At 38.5% G+C, this 27,040-nt stretch overlaps 2 protein-coding genes across 4 annotated transcripts in view; both read right to left on the minus strand.

The window, feature by feature from the left end:
• Nucleotides 1-1,199: 1,199 nt before the first annotated feature.
• On the minus strand, nt 1,200-3,481 carry LOC144039747 (uncharacterized). 2 transcript variants are annotated; one of them, XM_077553400.1, is made up of 2 exons: nt 3,350-3,481; nt 1,200-2,214 (listed from the first exon to the last, which is right to left on the minus strand). In XM_077553400.1, the coding sequence occupies exons 1-2, from the start codon at nt 3,438-3,440 to the stop codon at nt 1,223-1,225; spliced, it is 1,083 nt and encodes a 360-aa protein (XP_077409526.1). In that variant the 5' UTR covers nt 3,441-3,481; the 3' UTR covers nt 1,200-1,222. The 2 variants fall into 2 exon arrangements, with proteins under 2 accessions (XP_077409526.1, XP_077409527.1); XM_077553401.1 differs by lacking the exon at nt 3,350-3,481 and adding an exon at nt 2,627-2,699.
• Nucleotides 3,482-4,678: 1,197 nt separating this feature from the next.
• Nucleotides 4,679-27,040, minus strand: part of LOC144039332 (rho-associated protein kinase 2-like) — a 33,479-nt gene continuing 11,117 nt past the window's right edge. The window contains exons 9-32 of one of the 2 annotated variants that reach the window (XM_077552556.1): nt 24,469-24,628; nt 23,643-23,739; nt 23,483-23,565; nt 23,359-23,407; nt 23,144-23,279; nt 22,970-23,061; nt 20,856-21,102; nt 19,839-19,945; nt 19,366-19,525; nt 19,136-19,296; nt 17,387-17,571; nt 17,239-17,308; nt 17,043-17,146; nt 15,079-15,265; nt 14,874-14,967; nt 14,690-14,784; nt 14,078-14,266; nt 11,996-12,164; nt 11,212-11,279; nt 11,041-11,129; nt 9,582-9,660; nt 8,573-8,840; nt 7,195-7,462; nt 4,679-5,133 (exon numbers count right to left, since the gene is read on the minus strand). In XM_077552556.1, the coding sequence (XP_077408682.1) occupies nt 5,130-5,133; nt 7,195-7,462; nt 8,573-8,840; nt 9,582-9,660; nt 11,041-11,129; nt 11,212-11,279; nt 11,996-12,164; nt 14,078-14,266; nt 14,690-14,784; nt 14,874-14,967; nt 15,079-15,265; nt 17,043-17,146; nt 17,239-17,308; nt 17,387-17,571; nt 19,136-19,296; nt 19,366-19,525; nt 19,839-19,945; nt 20,856-21,102; nt 22,970-23,061; nt 23,144-23,279; nt 23,359-23,407; nt 23,483-23,565; nt 23,643-23,739; nt 24,469-24,628 (3,161 nt within the window). In that variant the 3' untranslated portion in view covers nt 4,679-5,129. Of the gene's footprint in view, nt 5,134-7,194; nt 7,463-8,572; nt 8,841-9,581; nt 9,661-11,040; nt 11,130-11,211; nt 11,280-11,995; nt 12,165-14,077; nt 14,267-14,689; nt 14,785-14,873; nt 14,968-15,078; nt 15,266-17,042; nt 17,147-17,238; nt 17,309-17,386; nt 17,572-19,135; nt 19,526-19,838; nt 19,946-20,855; nt 21,103-22,969; nt 23,062-23,143; nt 23,280-23,358; nt 23,408-23,482; nt 23,566-23,642; nt 23,740-24,468; nt 24,629-27,040 lie in introns of both variants that reach the window. The other variant, XM_077552555.1, reaches the window with a different exon arrangement.

The following is a 27,040-nucleotide window of genomic DNA, read 5'->3' on the forward strand; positions in this document are numbered from 1 at the left end:
TTTTCTTTCCGCACCAGTCTTATCTTGAATAAATGTTTCCTCACCGGCAATCACATGAAGTAAATACAGGAGACCTTTGTTCTCCTCCATTGTTGTTGTTTGTTAGCTGAGCTTGTTAGTAACTCTTTGGCGACTGCATTCAAAGTGGATTTGATTTCTCGCTGGTTAACCCACCAGATCTAACAAAAAGTGCTGGGTCATTCATATACATGTAATTGTAATCCAGAGTTGTTGTTCTATTTTACTAGGAAGAAGTTATGCTCAAAACAACGCATGCATTAGCCTCTTAGCTTAGCAGTTTAGATGACATTTGCCCTGGTACCTTCTCAACTCAACACATTTCAAATATTAAATCTACATGATACCATTTCTAGTAGCTAACTGGGAAGCAAGTGTTTGACACATTCTGTCATAAACATCTGAGCATACAAAGCAAGAAACACCAAACATCCAACCTGAATTTTATATTGAGTGTTTTAACTGATTCAAAGTGTGTATGAATAAAGATGTAATGTAATCCTTACAATAGGGATTTTGAAATAATATATAAAGGTATATGTCTGTTCTAGGTAATATTTCGGAAGGATCTCTCGTTCCATTCTCTGTTGTGAGAGAGGTAGCGGGGCCCAAGAAAGCGCTGCGAGAGTAAATGGGCTTTGGAATTCTGCCAAGTAACACGTGGTCTCACAAAATATGACCAGGAAAAGTAATCCGGGCAGTTTTATTGATCTATGTTGCCGCATCTGCTTGCTAGCTAAAGTATGACAACGGTTGTAAAGTTTGACAGAAAATCGGAGATAATGTTTTCTGTGTGGTTTGCGTTGCTGAAGTAAAAACTGAAGCCAAGAGAACTGTATAGTTTTTGGAGTCTAGCAACGTGGTTAGTAGAGGTAGGAAGGAACTTGTATCTTAAAAAAAAATAGTTATTATTGTTTTTTCTATGTATCTGTTCATTTCGTGTTGCTACTCGAAATAGCTATTAGCTTAGCAGTGGTTCAGTAGCTCCTCTAATTAATGATGGTAAATTCACACAAAGCTATGTTTTTAAAGTGTTTCTGCGTAGTTTGTCTTGCCTACATGTACTAGCCCCATTTGCTAAACCCAGCTGTAGCTACGTTAACTATAGCTTGATATAGCACACTCGCATGAGCAATATCAATATCTGTCGGTATGTAAACTGTAATTCATGAGAAAAAGACTAGCTTTTTAAAGAATTCTTTACTCAGATTTTTAGTTCAGTCTCTGTGAGTGACATAACCGAGCGACTCTTGAGAGACTGAGGACCGGAACAAGTGATGGTCTCCGGAAGGAAGGCTTTCTTCTGGTTCTTCTGGAGCCACCCGAGGAGGTACTCCAACTTCCCATCGCACACCCACGGGTTGGCGGTCAGGTCCAAGCCTTCGTCCTCCAGGGCCTTCAAATGGTCGAGCAGTCCTGGAGGGATCCTGCTAAGCTGGTTGTCGTCAAGGCTGAGATGTTTGAGCTGAGTGAGCTCCTTAAAAATGCTCTGGGGAACACGACTGAGCTTGTTCCTGGAGAGGAACAAGTAGGTGAGGTTCCGGGTGCTATCGAGTAAAGAGTCATCCAGACTGTCCAGTTTGTTGTTGCGCAGATTCAGGCGATCAAGTTTGGTGAGTGAGTCCAGAGAATTTGCAAAGATCTTCACCAGACGGTTATTGGAAAGGTCAAGGTTTTCCAGGTGTGGCATTTTTTTGAGAACATCTGCTGAGACGTTTGTCAATCGATTCCCAGATAAGTCCAACCAAGTCAGGTTGGAATTATCGGGAAGCCACGCGGCATCGGTTTTCTCAATCAGGTTGTTTTTGAGGACCAGGATTTCAAGCGGGGCGTGGCTGAACACATCCGCAGGCAAGTGGCTCAACTTGTTGCCGGTGAGGTCCAAAGTGGTGAGGTGAGGCACACCCCTGAGGAGGTGCGAGGAAAGGTTCCTGAGGTGGTTGCTGAACAGGTGGAGCTGTTTCAGCTGGGGCGTTGCATTGAGATCCTGCTCGGAGATGGACGTGATGTTGGTGAACTGGATGGTGAGGGTGCTGGTGTTTCTGGGGAGACCCTCGGAGGGGAATGCCGTCAGGGGAACCTCATTGCAGACCACCTCTGCTCTTCTTGGGTAGCATTTGCAAAGTGCCGGGCACGCTAAAGTAGCACGGCCGAAATAGGCCAAGAAGAAGACAACTGCACCAAACACCTTCATTACTAGGGGAGAAGAAGAAAAAAGTATTAAGCTAGTATCCCACTGAGGGCTAAATGTTTGCAAGTGTTCCCGTTAGGGTTCGTTCAACGTTCGCCTAGAGTTTTAATGTTTTATCTTGTCACAAGAACATTTTTAACAAGCTTCCTTGCGACAAAAAAAGAAGACGACTTTTTAGAGAGAACGTTTAGGAAATGTTGCAACCCTGAGCAAACTCAGTGGGATACGGGCCAAGGCGTGTCACTGAATGAAAATATCACAAAAGTATATCTACTATATTTTGGCTGGCGACTCTCAAAAGCATTCGTGTTTGTTCTCAACCATATAATTTTGTCCAACTAAAGTCCGCTAGCTTAATGCTAACATATAATTCGAAGCACTGTAGAAGGGCTGACAAAAATTAGCATTCATATACACCTTCAAACAGCTGCTATTTTAACACGCACAGAGCATCAACCAGGGTGGGGGAATCCAGGTCCAGAGAGAACAAACCTTGAAATCGTTTGACTTAAGCCTCAGGTGCTTTTACTCAACAGGTGCTTCTATAAGCTCGTTTACCTGCCGGTTAAGTAGAAGCACATGTGGCAGGGTTTTGACTTTCCGTACTTAGATTCCCCAAACCTGGCATTAACACATACAAAAATGACATAAAATAATACACATAACACCAGCAAATATTGATTTTGCTCGGTCAGAACGAATATTAAAACAGAAAAATGTGGGAGAGTATGGCACATAAGTGGCATCCTCTTGTTCTTGCTGTAATTTGTGCTGCAACTATTCCAGTCAGGCCTCGGTGCTGCCTGCTGTGGCAAAACGTGATACTACACCAAAGACCACGATATACTGGGGGTTCAATGCATTCTGTTGTACAAACGGCTGCAGGTGGATGGATATTGGATACACAGGTTAATTGTACCTCCTGCCACCTTGTGTAAGAGTATGTAATTATACTGCCTGTCAGTATATGTCACTGGTATAGACAGATTAGACAGAAATACATAACCAGTATTTACAGTACAGAAATAATTTCAGACCAATTAAATTGAATTGAATTGGATTTCCAGTGCATATCAGATCTCTTCACTAGTTATGAATCACTGCCTTAATGCACTGATAAGAAATTAGAATCCAACTTACTGTCGTGCTGATGCTGGAAGTTGGATGAGTGTGGCTGCAGGTTCTGCAAAACCACCGAGTCATTCAGGGAGCTCAATCCCAATGTAATCATTACTTATTATGCAAACAAGCCACTCACTGCAGTCAAGGACGGACACAGTTGCAGTTGATCATGTGACTTGGATGAACGCAACAGGGCATTCGACATGATTGCATTTGATGCCATGACGTATGAGGATAAACAAAGTGCAGTAGTGGTGGCTCACCGTCCAAAGGTTCTGGGTTTGAATCTCAGTTCAGGCTATCCGTGTGTGAAATTTGCATGTTCTACATGTGTTTTTTCCAGGGTAGCCGCAACACACATGTATGTGTGGTTGTTTGTCTAAATGTGCCCTGTGATTGGCTGGTCTAGTCCAGGGTGTACCTCACCTCTCGCTAGCTAGGATAAACTCCAGTTAGCTGTAATGGACACTAATAAGGACAAGTACATGGATGGATTATAAACGATATGGGCAATCCTGGTCTATAAACTCACTGAATGCTTTAGGTCTTGAATACTTCAAAATAAATAAAGATAATTAAATATAAACCTAGCAGGGCTGTGGGATCCAGCAGGGAGCCCAGAATTCAAAGTAAACATGGTGAAGCAGCATTTAGCTGTTGTGCTGCACACAAATGGAATCAGCTGCTAACAAAAGTGAAGTCGGTGTAAATGCAGGTTAAAATCTTAAATACGCTTAAAAGCGTCGGTCATGTTCTTACACTTGTGTGGCAGTTAAAATGTGACTTTGAACAATTACTGCATTTTTATGATGCGCGTTCCATGAAATCTGAACAAACTGGAGGTCACTGAGGTTGAAGTCAGCTGGGTTAGACTCGCACTCAACCTTGACTCTGATTAGAAAAAGTGCTATGGAAAGTCGATAGATGCGTTGGATTGTCTTCAACCTTACAAGTTCCGTTCCAGGTCAAAAGTTTGGTGGTCATTCAACCTAATAATTCACGCGCTGATCGAAAATATATTCGTTGTGCAGTGCGGGGTACAATTTTTAGCAGATGGGCAACATGATGAGCTATTACATTATGTATGATGAGTGCCAGTTGGCTTTAGGCGCTTCTGAAAGATTAATGTAAGCACACTCATTCCGCCAGAACCTTGGAGGGACATGAAACTATTATGGTCAAATACTTACTGAAAAAAAAAAAAAAAATAGCTGTAGTACAGAATTCATGAAAAATCAAGATTTCCTTATTTCTTCGTTTCCTCTTATTGTATCAACATCTCCATACATACCCATAGACCCCAGGTCACGCACCCACCACCCAAATAAGAACAAACGCTACAGAAAATGGATGGATGTGTAATTTTATTTGACCATTGAAAAAAAAAAACGGGATTGCTTGAGTTTCCATTTATAAACAACTGTCTAATGTGACAAAACTAAACTGGTGACCCAATATTAATGTGCAATTTTGTTTTGTAAACTATTTCCAGACAAGCCCGTGCTGATAATTAATATTATATACGCTCATTAAAAAAAAAAATTACAATCCACATGTGCTAGATCTTCTACAAAAAAAGTCCTCTTCATTTTATATACACAACGCACACACCCCTTGCACGTCAAACACAAATGTGAAAGTCCATTTTTGTTCATAATGTCAATTTGAAGTTGGCATAGTAAAAAATTGGCGCTATTGTTCCTCGTATTAAAAAAGTTTGGAGTTAAACTTTTCTGCTTTCGTGTTGGCGCACTGCTGTCAATCATCCGCAAGGAAGAATCCCTTCGCTGAGCCAGGGTTAACTGGAGGGAAGAAACACAAGAAATGATATGAAAAGAAAAACAGAAACAAAAACACACGCACATGCAGGAACCGCTGACAATGGCGCACACCCACACAATATCCACACAATTGACTAAAAAAAAAATAAAAATCTATAAATAATGAAATGATTGTCCACTTGGACAAATGTAACATTTCATCTCCAATATTTCACTCAAGTAAAAACAACAAATTGTTTTTGTTTTTGTCAATTCACTGCAATTGTCAGAAACACTCAAGGCCGCGCTTGTAGTCGAGATGCAACCATGCAGAGGCCAAATTACCCTCCGTCCCCCCTTTGTCACTTCTCTCAGAAGAACATATCATCATCACTGTCGGTGTCGTCCAACGACCACCTCAAGTCTTTCAGGTCAAAATCAAGCAATCTGAAACGGTAAGTAGGAAGTTCAACGGAGCGAGGGGGTGATAATAAATCGGGGGGGGGGGGGGGCACAGAGCGGTGAGTGGAACGATTAGGGGGGTTCATTCATCGGTGTTGCTGCGTGCGGGCCAGCGCGGGGGGTGGGGGGGCAGGCGTGCTAGGCTAGCTCAGCTACTTACAGTCTCCCAAGCATGGGAAACGTTAGAATGGTGGGTGAAGAGGTCAGTGGAGGATGATGCGTAGCATGGGGCCGCTGCTGAGAGGCGAGAGCCGGTTAGCGTGCGGCTAACAGTGGAAATAAAGACAGGCAGCTGACTGGCTTCATGTGAAATATTCACAGCTGAAAAGCCCGATTTGCTCCCATTCAGCTGGGCATTTATGAGCATACGGAGCAAATATGATTATTAAAAAAAGGAACCCACACCGAGTCAACATTTTTGATGAGTTATTCGCTGAAAAACTAACTGTGAATTTTTAGGTTCTCTCTGTTGACGCTGAAGTGCCATGTTAGACGACTAGCTAGCGCTGGCTACTGGCTAATGGCTAATGGCTGACAGGCTTAACAGCTATCAACAGCGTGATTCTGGTTGATGTCAGGCAGGCAGGTGAGGCTCCTTATGGGCTTGGCATTAGAAAAAGCAGGCTGGTAAACTTCTCAAGGAGATGCAGGGAAATGTCTGAATGGCTCTTGGCAGCGGCGAAAGCTAACAGCTAATCGGCTGCTAATAGCTAGCTGCTCAACATCTAATACAGTAAGTGGAGTAAATAAAGGTTTTTAGTTGTAATAATTGTACAGTATTTTTTTTAACGAGAGTATTTATGCTATCTAAAACTTAAAAAACAAAACAACAAAAAAACAACGCTAATAGTAAATGTTTCAAAGCGCAGACATACTGGCGTCCTTGCACTTTCAGTGCATTTTTTTTAAAATCAATTCTGCTCTAAGAATAATTATAATAAAATGATATTCAAGTGATTTTGGATCATAGTTTCAGCTAACTTTAAACTAATAACAAAAGAATTGATAGCCATATTGGTGCAGGGTCCATTGCAAATTTGTGCTATTTGCATTATGAACTCAGATGAATGGCGAAGGGTTGACTGTAAAAATTATTTATTACAAAAAAATTAAAGAAATTGCAGTAATACAAAGCAACCCAAAAATATATGTATACAGGAGGTTTTCGGTCCTGGGTTTTCGTAGAACCTACACTATTTTAGTTGAAAAGCCAAACTAAATGTACATATTTGTACGACGGTAACTGGGTGTCAACTTGAAATGTCTGCTGCGACATTAATGGCGGCCCGCTTGCCTGGGGCCCCCCACGTTACTGTGTTAGGCCACCTGAAGTTCACTTATAAAATCAACACGTTCATCAACATGTATTCAATATTTGGAGTTTTAGCGATTTAAAATGACCAATCGTCTTTGCTCTTTTTACCCCTGATGTGTACATTTGATCGGCGCCATTTTCTCTACTTGATCCACTAATAGCCCAACATATATAATTGTGAATTCTGTATCGTTTTAAATTTCACTACTGGGGAGTGCAAAGTGTGGATAATTTTTTGATGCGGTTGCTTACCATCGTAAACCGAGGATCCCCGGTACGCTCATGAATAAAGACTAAATGCATCAGTAAAGTGTTGGAATCCTCACCTGGCCTTCCTGGACGGCTGCTGCTGTCTGGAGGACGAGACTCTCATGGCCCCGCGGTGCGGTGAAATCTGCGGCGAGCCTCTTGGTGACGGGGAGGGCGAAACGCGGGGGGAGGATCGCGCCGGTGCCTCGGGTGCAAGGGCCGGGGCGGCGGGCTGCGGGTGCTTCCTGGGGATGCGCTTGAGGAGGTGGCTGACCCACCGCTGCTGCTCCTCCCGGCTGCCGGTCAGCAAAAGCAGCTCTTTGGCGGTGGACATGTCGTAGTTCACTGTTTACAAGCAAAAAATACAAATATTAAATAGCTATAAAAATTAGGGGTTCCACTTTTAATCATAATTAATCGCATGACTTCAATAGGTAACTCTGTTAATTTTAGTGCTGTCAAAGTTAAAGCGTTAACTAATTAATCGCAAAAAATGATCGCATTAATCATGTATTATTGCCGATATTAATTTTGAGCACAGATGATCCTTTATCTTGACAACGAACGGCTGCGTTAAAGGTAGCACAGGTTGTGTTTTAGCAATAAACACAACTACATGCATTAAAGTAAAGCATTTAATAAATGTTTGTGTATGACATTCAGAATATTTGTTCATGTCAAACTACTGGGGTCATTTTTTTTCCATTTGAAATTATGCAAGTAATGAATTAACTAGTTAGAAAAAGACCGTGAGTGAGAGGGTGTATAGTAGATCAAAAAATGTTGAAGGCGTCCTCATAACATTAAATGTTGAAAGAAAGAAAGAAAGAAAGAAACATAACAGATGCTCTTCAAATTTGGCGGGCAAAAAATGTTGACAAAAAAAGCCTTTTTAATTAAATGATTTATCGTGATTAATCAAAACTCTAAGATGTGATTAATCTGATTTAAAAAATGTTATCGTTTGACAGCTCTATACATTTTATATCTGTTCTAAATGTACAATAAAATGTTTTCATACACTTGCTGACTTACACCGTACTGTAAAAAGTGTGATATTGATTTGTGTTGAGGTCATTTTTCTGCCACTAGATGGCATAATTGCGTTTGTAAGACATTGGTGACAGCTCAGTGCATGTTTCTTTTCATATTAAAATCTAATCTACTTTAACTTGAAGTAACTTGTGAAATTCTACACATTTTTTAAATTGTAAAATACAACTTGACCCCTGTCTCCCCAAACATATGCATTATTAATAAATGTATTACTGCTAAATTTTGACGTGGACGTGTATGCTGCGTTGTGACTGGATTTCCCCAGTACTGGCTTTCTAAGTAAGGGGCGGTCATTAATCGCACGTTAAATTTTTTTTGTGGCATTACAGGAACTTTAAATTAACGCACTAATTTGGACACCTTGACTAAAAATAAATAAGGTGATAGTTGTATACTGACCCTTGCAGGGCACAATGACCTCCTCCATCCTGTCCAGGTGGTCCTTGTGGCACTTAGTGTGGCAGCGGCGGCACTCGAGGGCCGGCGGGGGCTTAAATACGTGCCAGAGTGGCCGGGTGCAGGCCTCGCAGCTGGAGGGGAAGTGATAGAGCGTGAGGATGAACTCGTGTCCCTTGTGGCTGATGTGGGAGGGGCGCTCGCCGAAGGGCGTGGTCTCCATGACGACCTCCTGATCGCGCTTGCTCTCACCCTCGTTGGCGTACAGGATCTGGAAGAAGTGGATGTGATGACACCATTAGCGCCTTATTCATTATATCGTTTCTTAATTAATGGGCCGATTAAACGGTGATTGGGATTTTATTTTGACAAATATCGTAATTGGCCTCAAACACTACAAAAAATGATGTAGTAAGCATACCTAGCCAGTAGTTGGCAATGTAACTTTGTAATGAAGTACTGGCTTTAAAGTGGAACCTTAAACATTTCTTGACAATAATATGATATATGTGACCTCACTAGTCTAAACATGACATTCTGATCAATATTACATTTGTAATAGGAATATAAGTTATGAAGCAAAATCCAGCCATTTTTATTCACCTCAGAGGGCGGCCATTTTGCCACTTCCTGTTGACTGATGATGACATCACAGTCACTCAGCGTTCAGGCAACGACCAATCACAGTTCATCTGTTTTCTGAAGCTGAACTGTGATTGGTTGTGTTAACTAAGACCTGAGCAACTGTGATGTCATTTTCACGTGACAGCATTTGAAAAAAAAATGGCTGCCTTTTGATAGTGATAAAAACTGCTGCATTTTGCTGCTTATCTTATATTCCACTGACATAATATTAACCAGAATACAGTAGTTAGACTTTCCCTTTAAAATTTGATGTGTAATCCACCACATATTCACAATTCACTTTTTGTGAGGTGGAGCATAGAAAAAAAGCAACAGGAGAAAAAGGGGAGAAAAAAAATGTTTTATTCATATTGCATTATTGCCTTACCTGAAATATCCGTGGGATTTCTACAGCGTCTGCACGGTACACATCCGTCTGAGTGACGGGTCGGACATGAAAGAGTTTGCTGTCGGGCAATAAGAGAGAAAGAGTTGAAACCGGAATAATAACTACAGTGGGATAGTTGACAGTGGAAATCTCATGTTGATTGTGATGGCAGTAAAACACTCATACAGAAGTTTATATTTTGTCAGATTTAATTATCTGCTATAAGGCAAAAAAAAAAAAAAAGATTTTTTAAATAATTCTGTTGCAATATAAGACAGCAAATGTCGAATCAGGATGTGAATGTTGAAGTCATTTTCAACCTATGAATCACCGGCTTTTTCCGGATCCTATTCCCTATTAAATTTGAATGATTCGTGGTCCGGCGTGTTGGAGGTAGCTTAGGGCAAATCGTTTAGCTCAGTCAGAACGTGCTCTTGTAAAATCTCTAATAGCACAAAGTTTTAGCCATGCTCAAATTTAAAGCAGGGATAATCAGGATCATTGGTTTGTTCCAATACTTTCATGTTAAAGCGAGATTTGAACTTTGAGGCAATAATGCCACAAACATTTCATGTCTAAATGTTTTTATCTATAATAGGCCTTGCATATTCCATGTCCTCCTAGCTGTTTTACTGAATTTTGATTGATTTTGCAAGGCCCACATAATATTGTGTTCTATTGCTCTAAAAACCTACCAAAAGACAAATTAGTCTATTCTTTCATCAGGAAAAAAAAAGAAAAAAAGAGTACATTTCTATCTGTTTCCGTTTTGCAGCAATTAGCATTAAAATATAGCTAAGTTTCATCATTGTTCACAAATCTGTTTAGAACTGTGGGTAAATGAGCTTTTTTTCAACATGGCCCTGGTTGATCTCTTTTGCTCTGCTGCCATCTACTGTCCATATTTGTAATAACTACCATTTCTTCAACCATTTTCTGCAGTTGAGAGGCTGCATCAAAGCCTTCTGTATGCTATAGCATTAAAAAAAAACGTATAAATACGACTTTGGGACACTTAAAACATTTAAAATCGAAAATGAGTTAATGAGATAATAGCAGCAAATCTCTTAAAAAAGTTTTCCATTTGTGCAGTTACAGCACAGTCTGGTGGTTAGTTTATTGGTGCAGTTTAATTTTAATTTAGCATGTTTTGGCCACCTACGTTTAAGACCCACGCTAATCGCAAGATGAAGGGGAATGTAGCACATTTGAGTTCCTCTGCAAATTTACTGAATTCACAATGTGTGCATTCATAAGTGCCTCAATATTAAGTGTTATTAATGATTGTAGGTTGTTTATGTACATTGAGGTTAATGTTACCTGTACTATTTGAGCTATGTGTCTCCCCACAATATCGAGATAAATTATCATATCGTGACAATTGGACATCGTTATGTCCCTAGTAATCCGTGCATACATTTTTTTTTAAATCTTAAAGTAAAAATAGGAATCAACTCACTCTATGTCCAAGATCATGAAAGGGTTGGCCAGTTCTCGGTCCTGCTCGCTGTTGTAGAACAGAATCTTCTTACTGCTAACCACTACAAACTGTTGAAGGAAAACAAATGTCAAATTTGGTTTGAAATAAAATAAGAATAAAAAGGAAATTCATCAAATGCGATGACGTTACCTTTTTGTCCCAGCCGAACCGTTTTGTGTGCTTGGTAGGGAGCGAAAGCCAACCCTCAAGTCTGGAATCTGAAACAACACAAATTCAACATTTTATGTAATATTCTTCTCGTGGTTAATTGAATTTCCCTCAATATATGCCAAGACTTTTTTGTCCATGATTTGTACATAACAAACCACGTGCGTCTTTTGAGGTGGAATGTGAACAAAACAGGTCGCAAGTCAAGCTGTGAGTACGCATCGGTGGACATCAAGCGTATTAACACACAGCAGAATCAGAGTAAACAGAGTAGCGGGATTAGTTTACGTCATGCTGAGCTCAACCATGGTCAAGTTTTTTTGTTTTTTAATTTAAATCAATTAGCAGTCGTTGTTTAATGTTCAAGCCTCTCTTTAGTTTGTACCACCATGCAGGGGTCACCTGCAGGGTCAGGCTCAGATTGCTGGTTAGTGAGAGCCAGGGGGCGCTGGCCCTGCTCTTCACTTTCATCTTCTTCTTCTTCATCCTCAGAGTCAGAGTCAAAGAGAGAGCGCGCCGAACGGCGGTCGGGCCGGGTGTCGATGCGCACCGATTTGTGTGTGCGCTGGTAGGTGAAGGACATTGATTCGGAGGTGTGTGAGTGAGTAATGCGCACTGCGCCCGAGGTGGGGGGGAAGAAGAATAAAGAAGGGGGGGAGGAAAAAGGTCAAAAACACCGCAGATGATGGTGCAGAATATGACGCGGACAGAGAGGAAACGGAAAAAGTTTCGAGAAGTGATGGATAGTCAAATGCTCGTTGCTAACCTGGGTAGCCTTCGCCCACGTCCAAGTCGTTGCCGCTGCTGATGCTGGTGGAGTCCAGAGAGTGAACGCTTAGGGAGGTGAGCTGGCAGCGGAGCTGCTCGATGTCGCTGTCCTTGCTGGCTAGCACCATCTGAAGCTCCTGACGCACCTGGTTCTCCTCTGCGATGGTCTACACCACACAGACAAACATGCTATCATGAAATTTAACTGAAGATAAATAGATAAGTGAATAAAGCAGGGGTTCGCAACATGCGGCTCTGGAGCCACATGTGGCTCTTTAGTCCCTCTCCTCTGGCTCCCTGTGGATCGCTAACATTTTTTAAATATAAAATTCTTTTTTTTTTTTAAGATAAAATATTTCAGTGGATTAACAATTTGAATTTAAAAAATAATAATTAAATATTCAAAAAATGACAGTCCTAATTGGTGAGTTGTCAGAAAAAGAGAGACGGAAGATGGATGAAAACGTTTTTGAAAACACCTAAAAATGTCCAAAAGGAAAAGAAAAAGCAGAAAATTATCATAAAATCTATACAAAATGTCCCCACAAAAGTCAGAAAATTAATTTTATAATGACAAGAAATGTCCAAAAAGTAATTATAAAATGTCAACAACAACAAAAAGAACTCCTAAAAATGTCCAAAAGGAAAAGAAAAAGCAGAAAATTATTAGAAAATCTATACAAAATTTCCCCCAAAAAGTCAGAAAATTCATTTTATAAATGACAGGAAACGTTCAAAAAATAACCATAAAATGTCTTTGGAATTGCCCAAAAAGTCAGGAAAATCTTTAAAAAAAAAAAAAAGGCAGAAAGAAAACGTCTAAAAAGTAATTATAAAATGTCAACAACAACAAAAAGAACTCCCGATAATATTCTTTAAATGAATGAATGATTTAGATTTTTTTTTAAATAGTCCAAATTTGTAAGTTTTCATAAAAAGAGAGACGGAAGACAGATGACAAAGTTTTTGAAAATACCTAAAAATGTCCAAAAGGAAGAGAAAAAGCTGAAAATGATCATATAATCTATATGAAATTTACCCCCAAAAGTCAGAAAATTCATTTTATAAATGACAGGAAACATTCAAAAAAATAACCATAAAATGTCTTTGGAATTGCCCAAAAAGTCAGAAAAATCTAAAAAAAAAAAAAAAGGCAGAAAAGAAAACGTCTAAAAAGTAATTATAAAATGTCAACAACAACAAAAAGAACTCCCGATAATATTCTTTAAATGAATGAATGATTTAGATTTTTTTTTAAATAGTCCAAATTTGTAAGTTTTCAGAAAAAGAGAGACGGAAGACAGATGACAAAGTTTTTGAAAATACCTAAAAATGTCCAAAAGGAAGAGAAAAAGCTGAAAATGATCAAATAATCTATATGAAATTTCCCCCCAAAAGTCAGAAAATTAATTTTATAAATTACAGGAAACGTTCAAAAAGTAACCATAAAATGTCTTTGGAATTGCCCAAAAAGTCAGAAAAATCTTTAAAAAAAAAAAAGGCAGAAAAGAAAACATAAGAAAGAAAATTATAAAATGTCCACAAAAAGAACTCCCGATAATATTCTTTAAATGAATGAATGATTTATATTATTATAAAAATATTCCAAATTTGTAAGTTTTCAGAAAAAGAGATGAAAGGTAGATGAAAAAGTTTTTTAAATGACCTAAAAGTGTCCAAAAAGTGACCATAAAATGTCCAAAAAGGAAGAGGAAAAGCGCAAAGTTATCATAAAATGTCCATGAAATTGCCAAAAATTGAAGAATTGAGAATTGAATTAAAAAAAAAAAGGTTGACCCCTGGTATAAAGTATCTATCACCATTGAAATGAATGGAAATGCCATTAATCCATTCCAGCCTCCCTGAAAAACGGGATGGTCCGCTCGCGGGTAGGACTCCTGATCATTTACAATGGAGCAATGTTGTACTGAAAATGTACCAACTTTCTCAGAGCAAAAAATAGTACAACTGGGAAACTTTTATATTGAATAACGCCCAAAAATCAGTTTGTTTCTCTAAAAAACCCAATCCGCTTTCCTCTTCATATATTTGGCTGCATATTCTGCACGGGCGTACTCACCGCCTGCATTTCCGACAGTTCTCGCTGGAATTTGATGATGGTGCTGTTGAGTTTGTCCTTCTCCGATCTGAGCTCCAGTTGGAGCTTCCTGTTCTCCTTCTCCTTCTTGTGCACCTCCGTGTCCGTGCTCCGGTGGCCTCCCCTCGCCGGCACCCTTCGGTTCATCACCTCGGCGAGCTTGTTGATGGCCTGCCACAATTTGCGATGACGACGGTAAATGCAAAAATAACGTGCACGGGTACCTTGTTTACCAACCTACATATTTTTTAAGATGTGTTTTTAGTTTTTCTCCAGGAAAAAAAAAGAAAAAGATGTGTTTTTAGTGTCATCTCATTCGGGAGAAGGCAATTAGCAGCACTCGCATTAAGTTAAGATGTAATGCTTCAGCTCTGCACTTTAATGGAATCTTAATAGGACATATTTAAGATAAACACAGTAAATGAAGCCTGCTTTTGCTGTGAATAACATTTAGAGTGAAATCACAAGCCTGAAATGGAATATATTTTCTGGGGGGTAGAGCAATGATGATGTCTGACAACACAATTATTTACTTGAACGTGAACGAGTCAGCGCTTTCGAGCCCTGCGTAGGCGGCGTGACACACAGACACACCTGAATTTTGAGCGTCTTTTCAGTCTGCAACTGCTTTTCAAAGTTGGCAATGAGAGTGCTCATGGTCTGCTCTTCATCCTTTGCTTCCTGGAGCTCTGCAGAAATAGCACAATATAAAAGGCTCAGAGGTTTATTTACAGAATATGGAGAGTTTTTTTTCTTTCTTTTTTTCTGGAGGACTCACGTTGCTGCAGTTCTTTCAGCTGGTTGTTGAGTTCTTCCTTCTCGCTGGCAAGGTTGGCCACATCCACGGTCAGGGTGCGATTGGACTCTTCCAGCTGTTAAGGAGACAAATCGGCTTGAGGAGCTCCGACAAGTCAACTTTAATGCGACTCCTGGCCAGGGAAAACCCAAATCAAAATATGGGAATATTTTTGTTGCCATCTCACCGAGGTGATGGTGGCCTCCTTGTCGCCGAGCTCCTGTTTGTGTCTGGCCATCATGTCTTTGATCTCCAGCTGCTTCATGATCTTCTCCTTCTCCAGATCGGAGTACTGCTCCTCGGCGATGGAGCGGGCCAACTGCTCCGAGTCCGCCTTGGTCAGGCTGACTTCCAGCTGGGAAGCCAGCGATTCCCTACGGGCGGGAAGTTGAAATAAGGCGGAACTCATCAATGGAAGTGGTGGAAATAAACGGTATGAACAGCTGTTCTTTTACAGGAAAAAAAAAAGGTCAAATAAAGATGCATTATGGATATTTCAAGTGTCAGGTCAAGTAAGGAAATTAAAGTGGCATGTATTTAATTAATTTTTTATTTGTGTAATTGCCTATTCACAGATTGCTAAAAATCTCACCTATTCATTGTTTTGGAACACAAGTCATCATGCTCTCACACTGTCTTCATTTAGTGCCTTGCTGCCATCTTAATACCAAGGAACAATGTTGAAGTGAGTTGAGGAGCTCCGTGTAGTGCTTGTGGCATCTATAGGCAATTATAAAACTGTCTTGTTGCCATGGCAACCCCAGAACACATACTGCAGTGGTTTATATTAATGATAGACCAACCAAGACACTACACTGTTAACACTAGATCTGTTTAATGGGCATGTTCAATACCCCCTTTTTCCCCCCGCACAAATACCAGTACGAGTGAGTATTCACTCCGATACAGAGTACCAATACATGTAAAACTTTTGATATATAAAATTTTATTTAACACATTGACGTGAACAAAGACTTTTTTCTGTTAGAAGCATATGATGGTTCGCCAGTGTGTCAAACTGCAGTAGTATACTATAGCCCAAACCACTGCAGAGGATTTACTCAATGTCAGATTTTGTTTGGCTTAACATAAAAGACAAATATGGTTACCAAATACAAATGTGGTTCTATCTTTTAGTTCATTGATGTAGTAATTTTATAGTAAGTAAATCATAAAGTTATTTGAAGTGAACATTGAGTCTTAGATTTGTGTTGAGGTCATTTTCTGCCACTAGATAACATTGTGTTTCATGTTGGACATTGGTGATTAGGCTGTGCAATTGATGAAGAATTCAATTACAATTTCAATTTTATATATATATATATATACATATATATATATATATATTATAAATTCCAAAGGGAACTTACATAATTAAAGTGTTTCTATTTTTTTAAATTGGTTTTAATATTTTTAAATGTGTAAACATTTTCCTTTTTTTTTTTATACCAAAAATAAATGATCATCCTACTGCACAGTGCACTCCAACTTTGAGTTTTTGCCAACATAAATAAATAAATAATATATAATAATAATATAATAATTTATTATAAATATATATTATTATAAATTAATAAAGTAAATTACATAATTTAATAAATAATAAATTTCTATTTTTTCAATTGGTCTTAATATTTTTAAATGCTTAAACATTTTCTTGTTTTGTACCAAAAAATAAATCACCGTTTGAATAATCGTGATTTCAATTATTGACAAAATAATTGTGATTATTATTTTTTCCATAATCAAGCAGCCCTATTGTTAAATTCAAAGCAACTGGTATTTGGAACATGAAGCAACTCGTGCACAATGTTATATGTAAACTAAAGCATGAACAACAACGATTTTACGTCAATTGTATTTCATTTTGTAATGCCTCTGGACTTTCATGTCATTTAAGGCCTTAATTTCAGCAAAATCCATTTCATAATAAAAAAAAAGAAAGAAAAGCTTTTTAATGACCCGCGGAAACTCTGAATAAGCCTGGTATTGGCACTGATACCAATATATATGTATTTATTGGTTTAAGTAACGTATTGCAATGCATATATGTAAATGACACGAGAGCGGGGCCCTGCAGCAAAAATCCTCGTCACTCCTTTGTGCCCCTTGAATATTCATGTACTGTAGTGTGTTACAGCCTGCAGTTACCTCTCCTCCTGGTACTCGTCCAGACGTTGTTGAGCCTCTTTGTACAAGGTGTTCCTCTCATCACACTCCTCCTTCAACTCGCGGATCTGCGTCTTGTAAAGGGTCTAACACAGAGACGGGATTTCCGATGATGTAGCTAACTAAGCAATCCTGACTTTCAAACATGGTGGGCATTGTAGTGTGCAGAAATTTCTACCGTGAAATATTGCTCCGCCTCCAGCTGGTCCTTTAAATCTTTCAGCAGGCCTTCCGACTCTTGCTTCTCCCTGTAACGGCACCATGAATCTGTCACGCCCGCAACAATTTCCTTAAATCAGATCAGCACGCTGGTGTGTTTAGCTGACCTGCGCAGCTCCTGGTTTTGTTTATCCAGGACCTGCTTAATCTCCAGCAGTTGGTTGAGCTCCTGTTTGAGCTGCTTCTCGGAGGTGCGCAGGACGGTCACCTGCTGTTTCTCCATCTTCAGGTCGCTCTGGGCCAGACTACGCTTGTGGGCTTCCTGCTCCAGACGCAGGCTCAGGGTCTTTACCTGCATAAGCACAGTCGTACCCTGAATAAGTTGATCTATTTGTAGGAATTCTGCAGGGTCATTAGGAACTGAACACTGGTATTAATAAGGCTATTATTTGACATTGTATTAAAACTAGGGATAAGGAGCTAAGCCCTGCCTTGAATAAATTGCATCTAATTTCAACTGTTAAGTATGATACCAAATCAGTGTCCAATGGAAAAATCTTTCAGTTGACAAGTATCATTTCAATTTGGTCCCCATTTAGCATACAGGGCTTTGTGGCTTTTTACAGCTAGATTAATCAGCCAGCCAATTATGGCCCTTCAAACATTGGCCAAAATAATCAGCCAAATGGCCGATATTTGGCAACTATTTTTACTTTTATGTACTCTTACATAAGAGTAACAATGGTTTCATTATTTATTCAATGTATATAATAAATATGCATAGATTTTAATATGTTTTTTATTTAATATTACTTGAAAATTTTAATATTTTAAATGTATATACAAGGGGTGTCAAAATGAGTGCTTTAATTTTTCAACGCCACAAAAGCCCGCAGCAGACACGTCCACGTCAAAATTTTGCACTAATAAATGAATAATCCATATATTTGTGGAGACTCCATTTGTGGAGTTGTGTTTTACAATTTTAAAAGTGTGCTGAATTTGACAAGTTACTTCATGCTAAAGATTACATGTGTAATATGAAAAGCAAAATGCAGAGCTGTCCCCAATGCTTTACAAATGCAATTATGGCATCTAGTGGCAGAAAAATGACCAACACAAATCAATATCACACTTGTTTTTTTTTACAGTACAGTACACCTTTTTCATTTTAACTCAATTTTATGAATTATTATGACGAAAAGATGCAGCCATATTTCTATTAGTTTAACATTGTTTTTACCACTTATATATAAGTGCATATATAATAACACATTATGTTAACAAGAGTATAAAAACTTAATGTATAATAATATAAAAATAAATAAAAATATTTTATTGTAAATCTAGAACAGATCCAAAATTTGCGATTAATCTATTGAAGTAATGCGATTAATTTTGATTAAAAATTTTAATCACCTGACACCCCTAGTATATACATATACAGATTATTACATATTTATACATAAATCTATACAGTATCCTTGTATCCTTACAGAAATTTGTTGAAGTCATTCTTTGGACCTATCATTCAAAACAAAGCAAATCGCAATCTTTACAAGCAATGTTTATGTGAGCAATGCAAATTCTGCAAGGAATTGAAAAAAGAAAAAAAAAAATTGTGCGACGTACATAAAAAATAAATGTGTTTAATATGAGACACATTGAACTGGTGGTTATAAAAATAAAAATAAAACATATTTACAGTTGACAACCACTATTCGCGAGGAATAGCAAAAATCCGCATGTAACTGACACCCATTGAAATGCGTTAGAGGGGATTATGCATTATACATCTTTTAAATTAATCGGCCAATCATTTGTAAATTGGTCGTTTTTTTCCTGCCAAAAATCGGTATCAATTTAAGCCTAAAAAAAGACCAACCATATGATGAGTATGATATCCCCAAACACACCTCTTCAGAAACTCTTCCCTTTTGCGCTTGCAGCTCCTCCAATTTGTGCTGACCCTGTTTATAATCGCAGTCCAGCATGGAGTGATCTTTCTTCAGCTGCAGCAGCTTGGCTTCCACCTCATGCTTCAGATTACGCTCCTCCTGAAGGGTGCGCTCCATCTCTGATTGACAAAATAGAAAAAATTGGATTTTTCTTGCACTCACATTTATTGTAAAAATCTGTAAATCACCTTTTAAGGCCGCAGATTTTGCCACCTCAATGGTCTGGTAAATTTGGTTTTCGTCGGCCAACTTTGCTTTGGCAACTTTATGTTCGGCCTCCTCCTGCTCCAGACTCTGTTGGAGCGACTTCAGCTTGAACGTCAGCTCGATCTCTTGGTTGCTCTTTTCCTAAATGGTCAAAGTGCACTTCAGTGGCTAGAACTTCTTAGTTTGCGCATCATTTCTCTCAAACCTTCACTCTATAAACAGTTGGGTCAAAAATGGACCAATCCTCTACTTCAAGATTCAAGAAATGGGTCTTTTAGCGTAAAACAATTCATAAATATTGGTCAAATCCTTTACTTGGGTTAAAAAATTGGGTCATTTTGTATAAAACAACCCAAAAAGTTGGGTCAAAATTGACCCATAAAGTAGATCGGTCCATTTTTGATCCATAATTGGGTAATGTTCAATACATGAGTAAAAACAAATTTAAATCAACCTTTTCAAGGTCGTTGAGCTTCTCCTGAAGTTGGTTCTTTTCAATCTGGCCGATGGAGAAACATGACTTCATTTCTTTCACCTCCTCTTTCAGGCCAGATGTTTGTCCTGAGGCAGGTGAATACGAGTGTATTATACACATGACAACCAGGGGGAAAAAAATACATAAAATGAGTAAAAACTTCATGGAAAACAACCTAACATCCGAAGGTGAGACTTATATTTTCCACTTTGACCTATCTCCACCCACTTTTTTTTTTTAGGGGAAAAAAGGAAGCGTCATGCAAACAGGCCACACTTTGTTATTCAATGTCTCCAATGAGCGTTGAAAAAATTACGTTTCCAAACAGCATCACGCAAAAAGCTCTGGCGCAGCGTCAGCTTTGGGATTTTCACAAGCTGTTTCCACATAATGACCTACAAATTTCCAAAGACTTACTCCAAATAAACAATTAACGTCTTATTGCCTGTCAGAGCTCCAAGTTGTGCATGCAGCAGATGCTAACATTAATGTCTTAGTATAAAAAAAAATAAAAAAAAACATTAAGTGATCCATTAGGTGTTTTTGGTCATTTGATTAAAGGGATAGTTAATTAATTAATTTGATAACTTCATTATTTTTCCATGTACAATTAATACCTTTAAAAACGATTTTTTCCACTTGCTGTCGACTGAAGATGACATCACCTGTGCTGAGGAAGTAGGTAACGACCAATCACGGCTCACCTGTTTTCTGGGTGTGGTTAGTAAACTGAGCCATGATTGGTCGTTACCTACTTCTTCAGCACAGGTGATGTCATCTTGCAAATGGAAAAATTAGTTTTTAAAGGTCTTAATTGTGCATGAAAAATAATGAAATTATCAAATTAATTCTGGACAAAATATAAACTTTTTACTGCTGAAATTGGCTCAATGAGTCAAGTATCACTTTAAGCTTGACATTCTAAAAAAGAATCACATTCTTTATAATTGAAACGATTGCGTGCCCAAAGCCCCGACATGAACGCGGGGGGCTCACCCTGGAGGTCAGCGATGACTTCCGTCTTGATGCTGCGCTCCCTCTTCTCCGCCTCCAGCTCGGCCCGCAGTGTCGTCAGCTGCCTCTCCAGTTCCGTCTTGGCCTCCTCCAGCTGTTTGCACTTGTCTTGCACCTCCCCGAGGCTCAGCTCCAGGTTCTGGGCCTGTTTCTGCATCTCCGCCTGGCTCTTCTTTAGCCTCGCTGCCGCCTCCTGCTCCGCCTTAAGTGTCCCGGCTGCTTCCTCGAGCTGCCAATGAGAAGCAAATTGTGTGAACGATTAACATAAATGATCATATTGAGCACAATTAGAACCTCTGCATCATTTATTATTCGCTGGAAAAAATATGGAAATATTTAAGGGAAATGCTTTAACAATGTCACACATACATACATAGAGTATTATGCATAGAATGTCAGTCGATTCAAATTTTTAATCATAATTAATCACATGATTTCTATAGTTACCTCACAATTAATCCCACCTTATATCTGTACTGAATGTACAATAAAATATAGTTTTCAAGTTTTTCATACTGTTGTTCATTATTATAAAAGTGGACAAATATGGTTACCAAATACAAATGTGCTTTTAAGTTTCTATTAATTGATTCAGTAACTTCATAGTAAGTAATACATAATGTTATTTGAAGTTAAAAATATATACTAAACAATTAAATAGATTTGTGTAAGGTAATTTTTCCGCCACTAGGTGGCATTACTGTTTTGTGTTGGACATTGGTGACATGACCAGTACATTTTTCTTTTCAAATTTCGAGCAATTTTATTGTAAAACATCAATTGTATAAAATAAATTTAATACCTCTGGACATCATATGTAATACTTTTTAAAGGGATACTAAAAGTAAAAATTTAATATTTGGTCCAGGATGAATTTGATCATTTCATATTTTTCTTGTACAATTAATACCTGTAAAAACATGACATCACCTGTGCTGAGGAAGTAGGTAACGACCGATCATGGCTCACTTGTTTTTTTGGCCATAACTGGTCACTACCTACTTCCTCAACAAAAGTTATGTCATCTTCACTCGACAGCAAGTGGAAAAAAATGTTTTTAAAAGTATTAATTGTACATAAAAAATAATGAAGTTATCAAATTCATTCTGGACAAAGTATTAACTTTTTACTGCTAAAAATAGCCCAATGAGTCAAGTATCCCTTTAATGTTATTTAAGGCATAATTTGAGCCAAATTTTGGGCAAAGTCCATTTAATTTAAGATTTTTTAATGACCCACCGAAACCCCGTGATCAGGGCTTAATTAATCTAAATTTAGTTTTTTATTTATATTAAGAAATGCTAGGCTGTTTTCCTCAGCAACTTGCTGGGTAGTTTTGAATTTTGAGCAGATTGGGTTACTTTTACCCAAGGTTGGGTTGAGATTAGGATTTGGGCAGGCTGAAGATCTTAAATTAGTCATCATTTTTGGACAGCTTTGTTGCCTACTGAAGTTGAAGTAAATTTAATGTTGTGTCGGGAAATCCAGTGCACCGCTGGGTCGAAAATAACCCAATTTAGGTCAAAAATTGGACCAACCTAATTAATCGATGGAATAATCGATAGGAGATTCAATTAAAAAAAAATATATATATATATAAATAAAAATTTAAGTCTACAAAGGTTGAACAGGAGTTTAATTTAGTGGATGTATATACTCATTGTTTCTTATCTTTTGCATGCATAAAACTAGTGCTGTCACTAACGATTTTTTTGAAAATCGAGCCTCCTATCGATTATTCCATCGATTAATCGCCCCGCCTAAAAAAAAATTCAACAAATTTTTTTAAGTCTACTAAGGTTGAACGCGAGTTGAATTTTGTGAATATAAATTTAGGTCAAAAATTGGACCAACCTGCTAACAACCCAACAAATTGTTGAGTAAAATTGACCCAAATTAGTGGGTCGGTCAAACTTCTGCCCCAGCAGTTTTATAGGTGTGTAAAAAAACATGTCAATTCTAATATAATATACATAAAGTGATTTATCGAGGCAGGCCCTGAAATGGAAAAGTTGTAAAATAATTCTTTCATTTTTGTACCGATTTGTCAACAGACTCGCTTATTCAGACATCACCCTTAGCCCCCTTTTCCGTACCTGTTTCTGCAGCTGGATGTTCTTCTCATTGGAGATCTGTGAATTGTGGTTCCTCTTCTTCAGATCCTCTAACTGGTCCTTCAAGTTATTCACTAGTGTGTAAAGACATAAGTAAAAGATCAATTCATCCAAAATGATAGAACGCGCAGAATGAAGGCTGAGGCGCCCGCTCACATTCATTTTCCAGGCCGCGTTTCCTGTCCGTCTCGATCTCGACTTTGCGCTGGTTTTCGGTGCTCTGATGCTGCAGTAGCGCTCGCTCGCGCTCCATCTGCCTCAACGAGGCCTCCACACGCTGTCTGCTATTCATCTGATTGGCGGATCAAGAACACGCTCGGGCTAAGCGGAAAAAAAAACTGCCGCATAGCTGCAATGGCATTCATCCTCACCTCGTTGTCTAAATCCTTGACCAACTTGTCTAAACGGTTGGTGGCATTTCTGTGGAGACGCAGCATTTTTTTTTAAAGGAGAATACGGAGTGAAAAACTTTCATTTTTGAAGCTCAACTCGTACCGGAACTTGTGCTCCAGCTCGTCTTTGGCCTGCATTTCATGGTCAAGCTGCTCCTCCAGTTCATTCAGTTTTTTCTGCAGTTGCTAACAAACAAGAGAGGAATATTACTACCGTGCCTCTATTAAATCAAATTCACACTGCAGGTGAGCGAATGGCTTACTTCTTTTTTGTTGTCAGAGCGCTGTTCCTTTTCCTTTAATTTTTCCTTTTCGTTCTCACAATCCTGCTCGGAGATGTTTTTCTTTGCCTTCAGAAGCCTGAGAGAAAACAAGAGTCCAATTTTTGCAACATGTAGTTTTTACACCTAAATAAAACAACCACATGTTTATATTTTAAGGCCACTTAGACATTCATGTTCCTGGAGTGGTTTTAATTATGATGATGATGATGAGAGACGTTTAATGGTCAGCGACTATATCTGGAAATTATTACATGATCCTTCAACATAGTATTAGCAAGATGGAAAAATGGTTTCCAGATACAAAAAGGCAGATGGTGAATATTTTTACCAGCATCTGCACATGCTTTTGACACTTATGTTTAAAAATACCCTATTGTTACTTCGGCTATTGTCTGTTAACACATCTTGAGAATGACAAGACTGCAAAGGAACAACAACAATAACAACTTCTTGTAATAACAGCACTCAGACAGCCTCAAGCCAAAAATGGACTTTTTTCTTTGCTTGCGTGCACTTTGAGAGCATACAGGATTTGGGAGGCTCACGGTGAGAGACGAGGGCAGTTTTGGGCCGGCTGTCAGAACAAGGCAGCGCAGTGTGAAGAGTGAACAAGCGTACAGTGTGTGAAATCTGGAAGGCTCTATTTAAAAAAAAAAAAAGTAGCTGCCATGGCCTCAGTTTCCCCTGTCAGAGGCCTACATTACCTTTGCTACTCGTTTCAGTGGGGGGGACTACGTGAAAACTGAAAAAAGGTAACAAGCAGGTGTCATGATAAAAAAAAAAATAATAATAAAAAAACACTTACTGGTCTTCCTTGAAGTAGGTGAAGCCAACAAATGGAAGCTGGTTACCCACAAAAGCTTTAGGTGGCGGGAAGGTCTCAGCGGCTCCTTTATCATCCTCAAAATCATCAAAGTTGCTGGTGTCGATGTCGCCGTTCAACTCGGGGACGACGGGAGCCACAGCTGGAGAGAGACATTTAAACGCACGTGAAAGCCTTCAAAAGTTCCCTTCACAAGTGAGCAGGCTTTGGCAGTGCTGCTCTTGGTTAAAAAAAAAAAAAAAAAGAAGGGGGGAAAAAAAACAGCGAGACTTGGGTAAGGCTGGCGTGACCACCGCTCCTTTTTACGCACAGTGCTCACTTTGTGCACACACACACACACACACACACACACACACACACACACACAGCGGCTTTTACAAATATAGCCTGAACGCTGCTCTCTTCTCAAGGACACACAAACACTTAACAAAAAATGTCGATTGGTGAAAGAAGTTTTGAATAATCCTAAATGTTAACAATCATCTTTTATCTAATTATTTAGATTGTGCCAGGGTTGATTACTCAGAATTTGCAAAATGTTACCCAAATAATTCTTCTTTTATTAATAATAACTAAAAAAATAACTCTTAAAAAAAAAATAATAATAATAATCGAGTCCCCCCCCACCAGTATATTTTTTTCAGGGGGGGGGGGACTAATCAGATTAATCTATGGAATAATCAATAGGAGACTCGATTAAAAAAAATTATTAATATTTTTTAAATTATAATAACAAAAAATAAATAAATACATTTTTTATTTTATATATATATATATATATATATATCATTTTTTTAAGTTGAATTTAGTGGATGTATATTCTCATTGTTCCTTATCTTTTGTATGCATAAAACTAGTGCTGTCACTAACGATTTTTTGGAAAATCGAGCCTCCTATCGATTATTCCATCGATTAATCGCCCCGCCCCCGCCCAAAAAAAAATTTCAACAATTATATTTTTTAATAATTTTTTTTAAAGTCTACTAAGGTTGAACGTGAGTTGAATTTAGTGAATATAAATACTCATTGTATCTTATATTCTGCACACAAAATTAGCCTATGCTAAACGAATAACAATCGCGATTAGCATTAGCACTGAATAAACTCGAATCACTTACTTATTGTACTTTTCCTGAAAATCACTTCATAGTCCAACATATGAAGAATCCAATTTGATCAAAATATTAAATGGTAAATCAACAATCATCTTCTACCAAATTGATTAGATTGTTCCAGGGTTGATTATTCAGAATTGGCCAAATTACACCCAAATTATTTTTCTTTTATGAATAATTTATTTTGTATGCAGAAAATAAATTATTTCAAATATAATCTTGACACAACATAAAAAAATAGTTGCCCATCATTAAAAAAAAAGTCACACATGGTGATAAATGTGAAAGTGGAGCGCGGAGAAGTGAAGCAAATCAGGATAAAAAAAGCCAAAAAGTGGAGGCTCTTGTGGCTCCGTTTCCCGGAATGCACCCTGATAGAGGCTGGCTAATGACAGGCAGCACTGGCCACAGTGACAGCAAGAGAGCGGGCGCAAACCCCGCTACTGGGGCATCCCTTCTCATTAGGCCCCGCCGCACGGCTGGCCCCACCCGCCCCTACGAGGACGGTGCCTCTGCCAAGGCACGTTCACTCATTCACCCATGATGGCGACATCTTCAGCTTGAACCTACGAGGCGCGTGCAGTGGGGGGGCATTGTTGCTATTTTTAAACTGGAAGGGTGTGTGTGTGTGTGTGTGTATGTATGTGTAACATAGGGCCTAAGCGGGGGATTCTAATCAGAAGTCCTGTGTTGTCATAATAGAAACCAGGAGAAGCAGAAGTTCCACGACAAGGCTTCTTCATACTTTATAATCTGCAGTCCAATTATATGAATGCTCCACAACTTTAAAGGAACTTAATCCTTTAAAGTAAACCGAAAAAAAAAAGTACTTCACAATAAAAACAAATTGTATGTACCTTCAATAGTCTAAACACAACATTCTAATTAATATTGCGTCTGTGGAATACAAATCAAGCAGCAAAATCCACTCATTTTTAATCGGTCTCAGGAGGCGGCCATTTTGCCACTTGCTGTCAACTGAAAATGACATCACAGTTGCGCAAGGCTCAGGTAACAGCCAATCACGGCTGACCTGCTTTCCGAGTTTGGCCATGTGACATTCAGAAGTTGAGTCGTGATTGGTCGTACTCGTTACCTGGGCCACTGTGATGTCATCAGTTTTCAGTCGATAGCAAGTGGCAAAATGGCCGCCCCCTGAGATGGATAAAAACGGGGTGGATTTTCCTGCTTTATTAATTCCACAAACACATTATTAATCAGAATATTAGGTTACATAGAACATATTAATGTGATTTTTTTTTTAGGATGACAACCATTTTAAGTAACATAAATGTAAATTAAGTAACTAGTAGTTACACTACTTTTTGTGTATATAGTTTTAAAGCTAAATTAAGTTGCTTGAACATCACCTAAATTGATTCTATTGACTAACAAAATACACAAAACTATAAAGTCGTCAAAGCTTTATTTCTTTTTAT

Source organism: Vanacampus margaritifer, chromosome 19 (genome assembly GCF_051991255.1).
Source record: "Vanacampus margaritifer isolate UIUO_Vmar chromosome 19, RoL_Vmar_1.0, whole genome shotgun sequence".
Taxonomy (NCBI): Eukaryota; Metazoa; Chordata; class Actinopteri; order Syngnathiformes; family Syngnathidae; genus Vanacampus; species Vanacampus margaritifer.

Coding starts and splice junctions, on each gene's coding strand:
- LOC144039747 (XM_077553400.1), bottom strand. CDS start 3,440: ATGATTACATTGGGATTGAGCTCCCTGAATGACTCGGTGGTTTTGCAG. Junction 2,215..3,349: donor CTTCCAGCATCAGCACGACA/GTAAGTTGGATT, acceptor CTTCTCCCCTAG/TAATGAAGGTGTTTGGTGCA.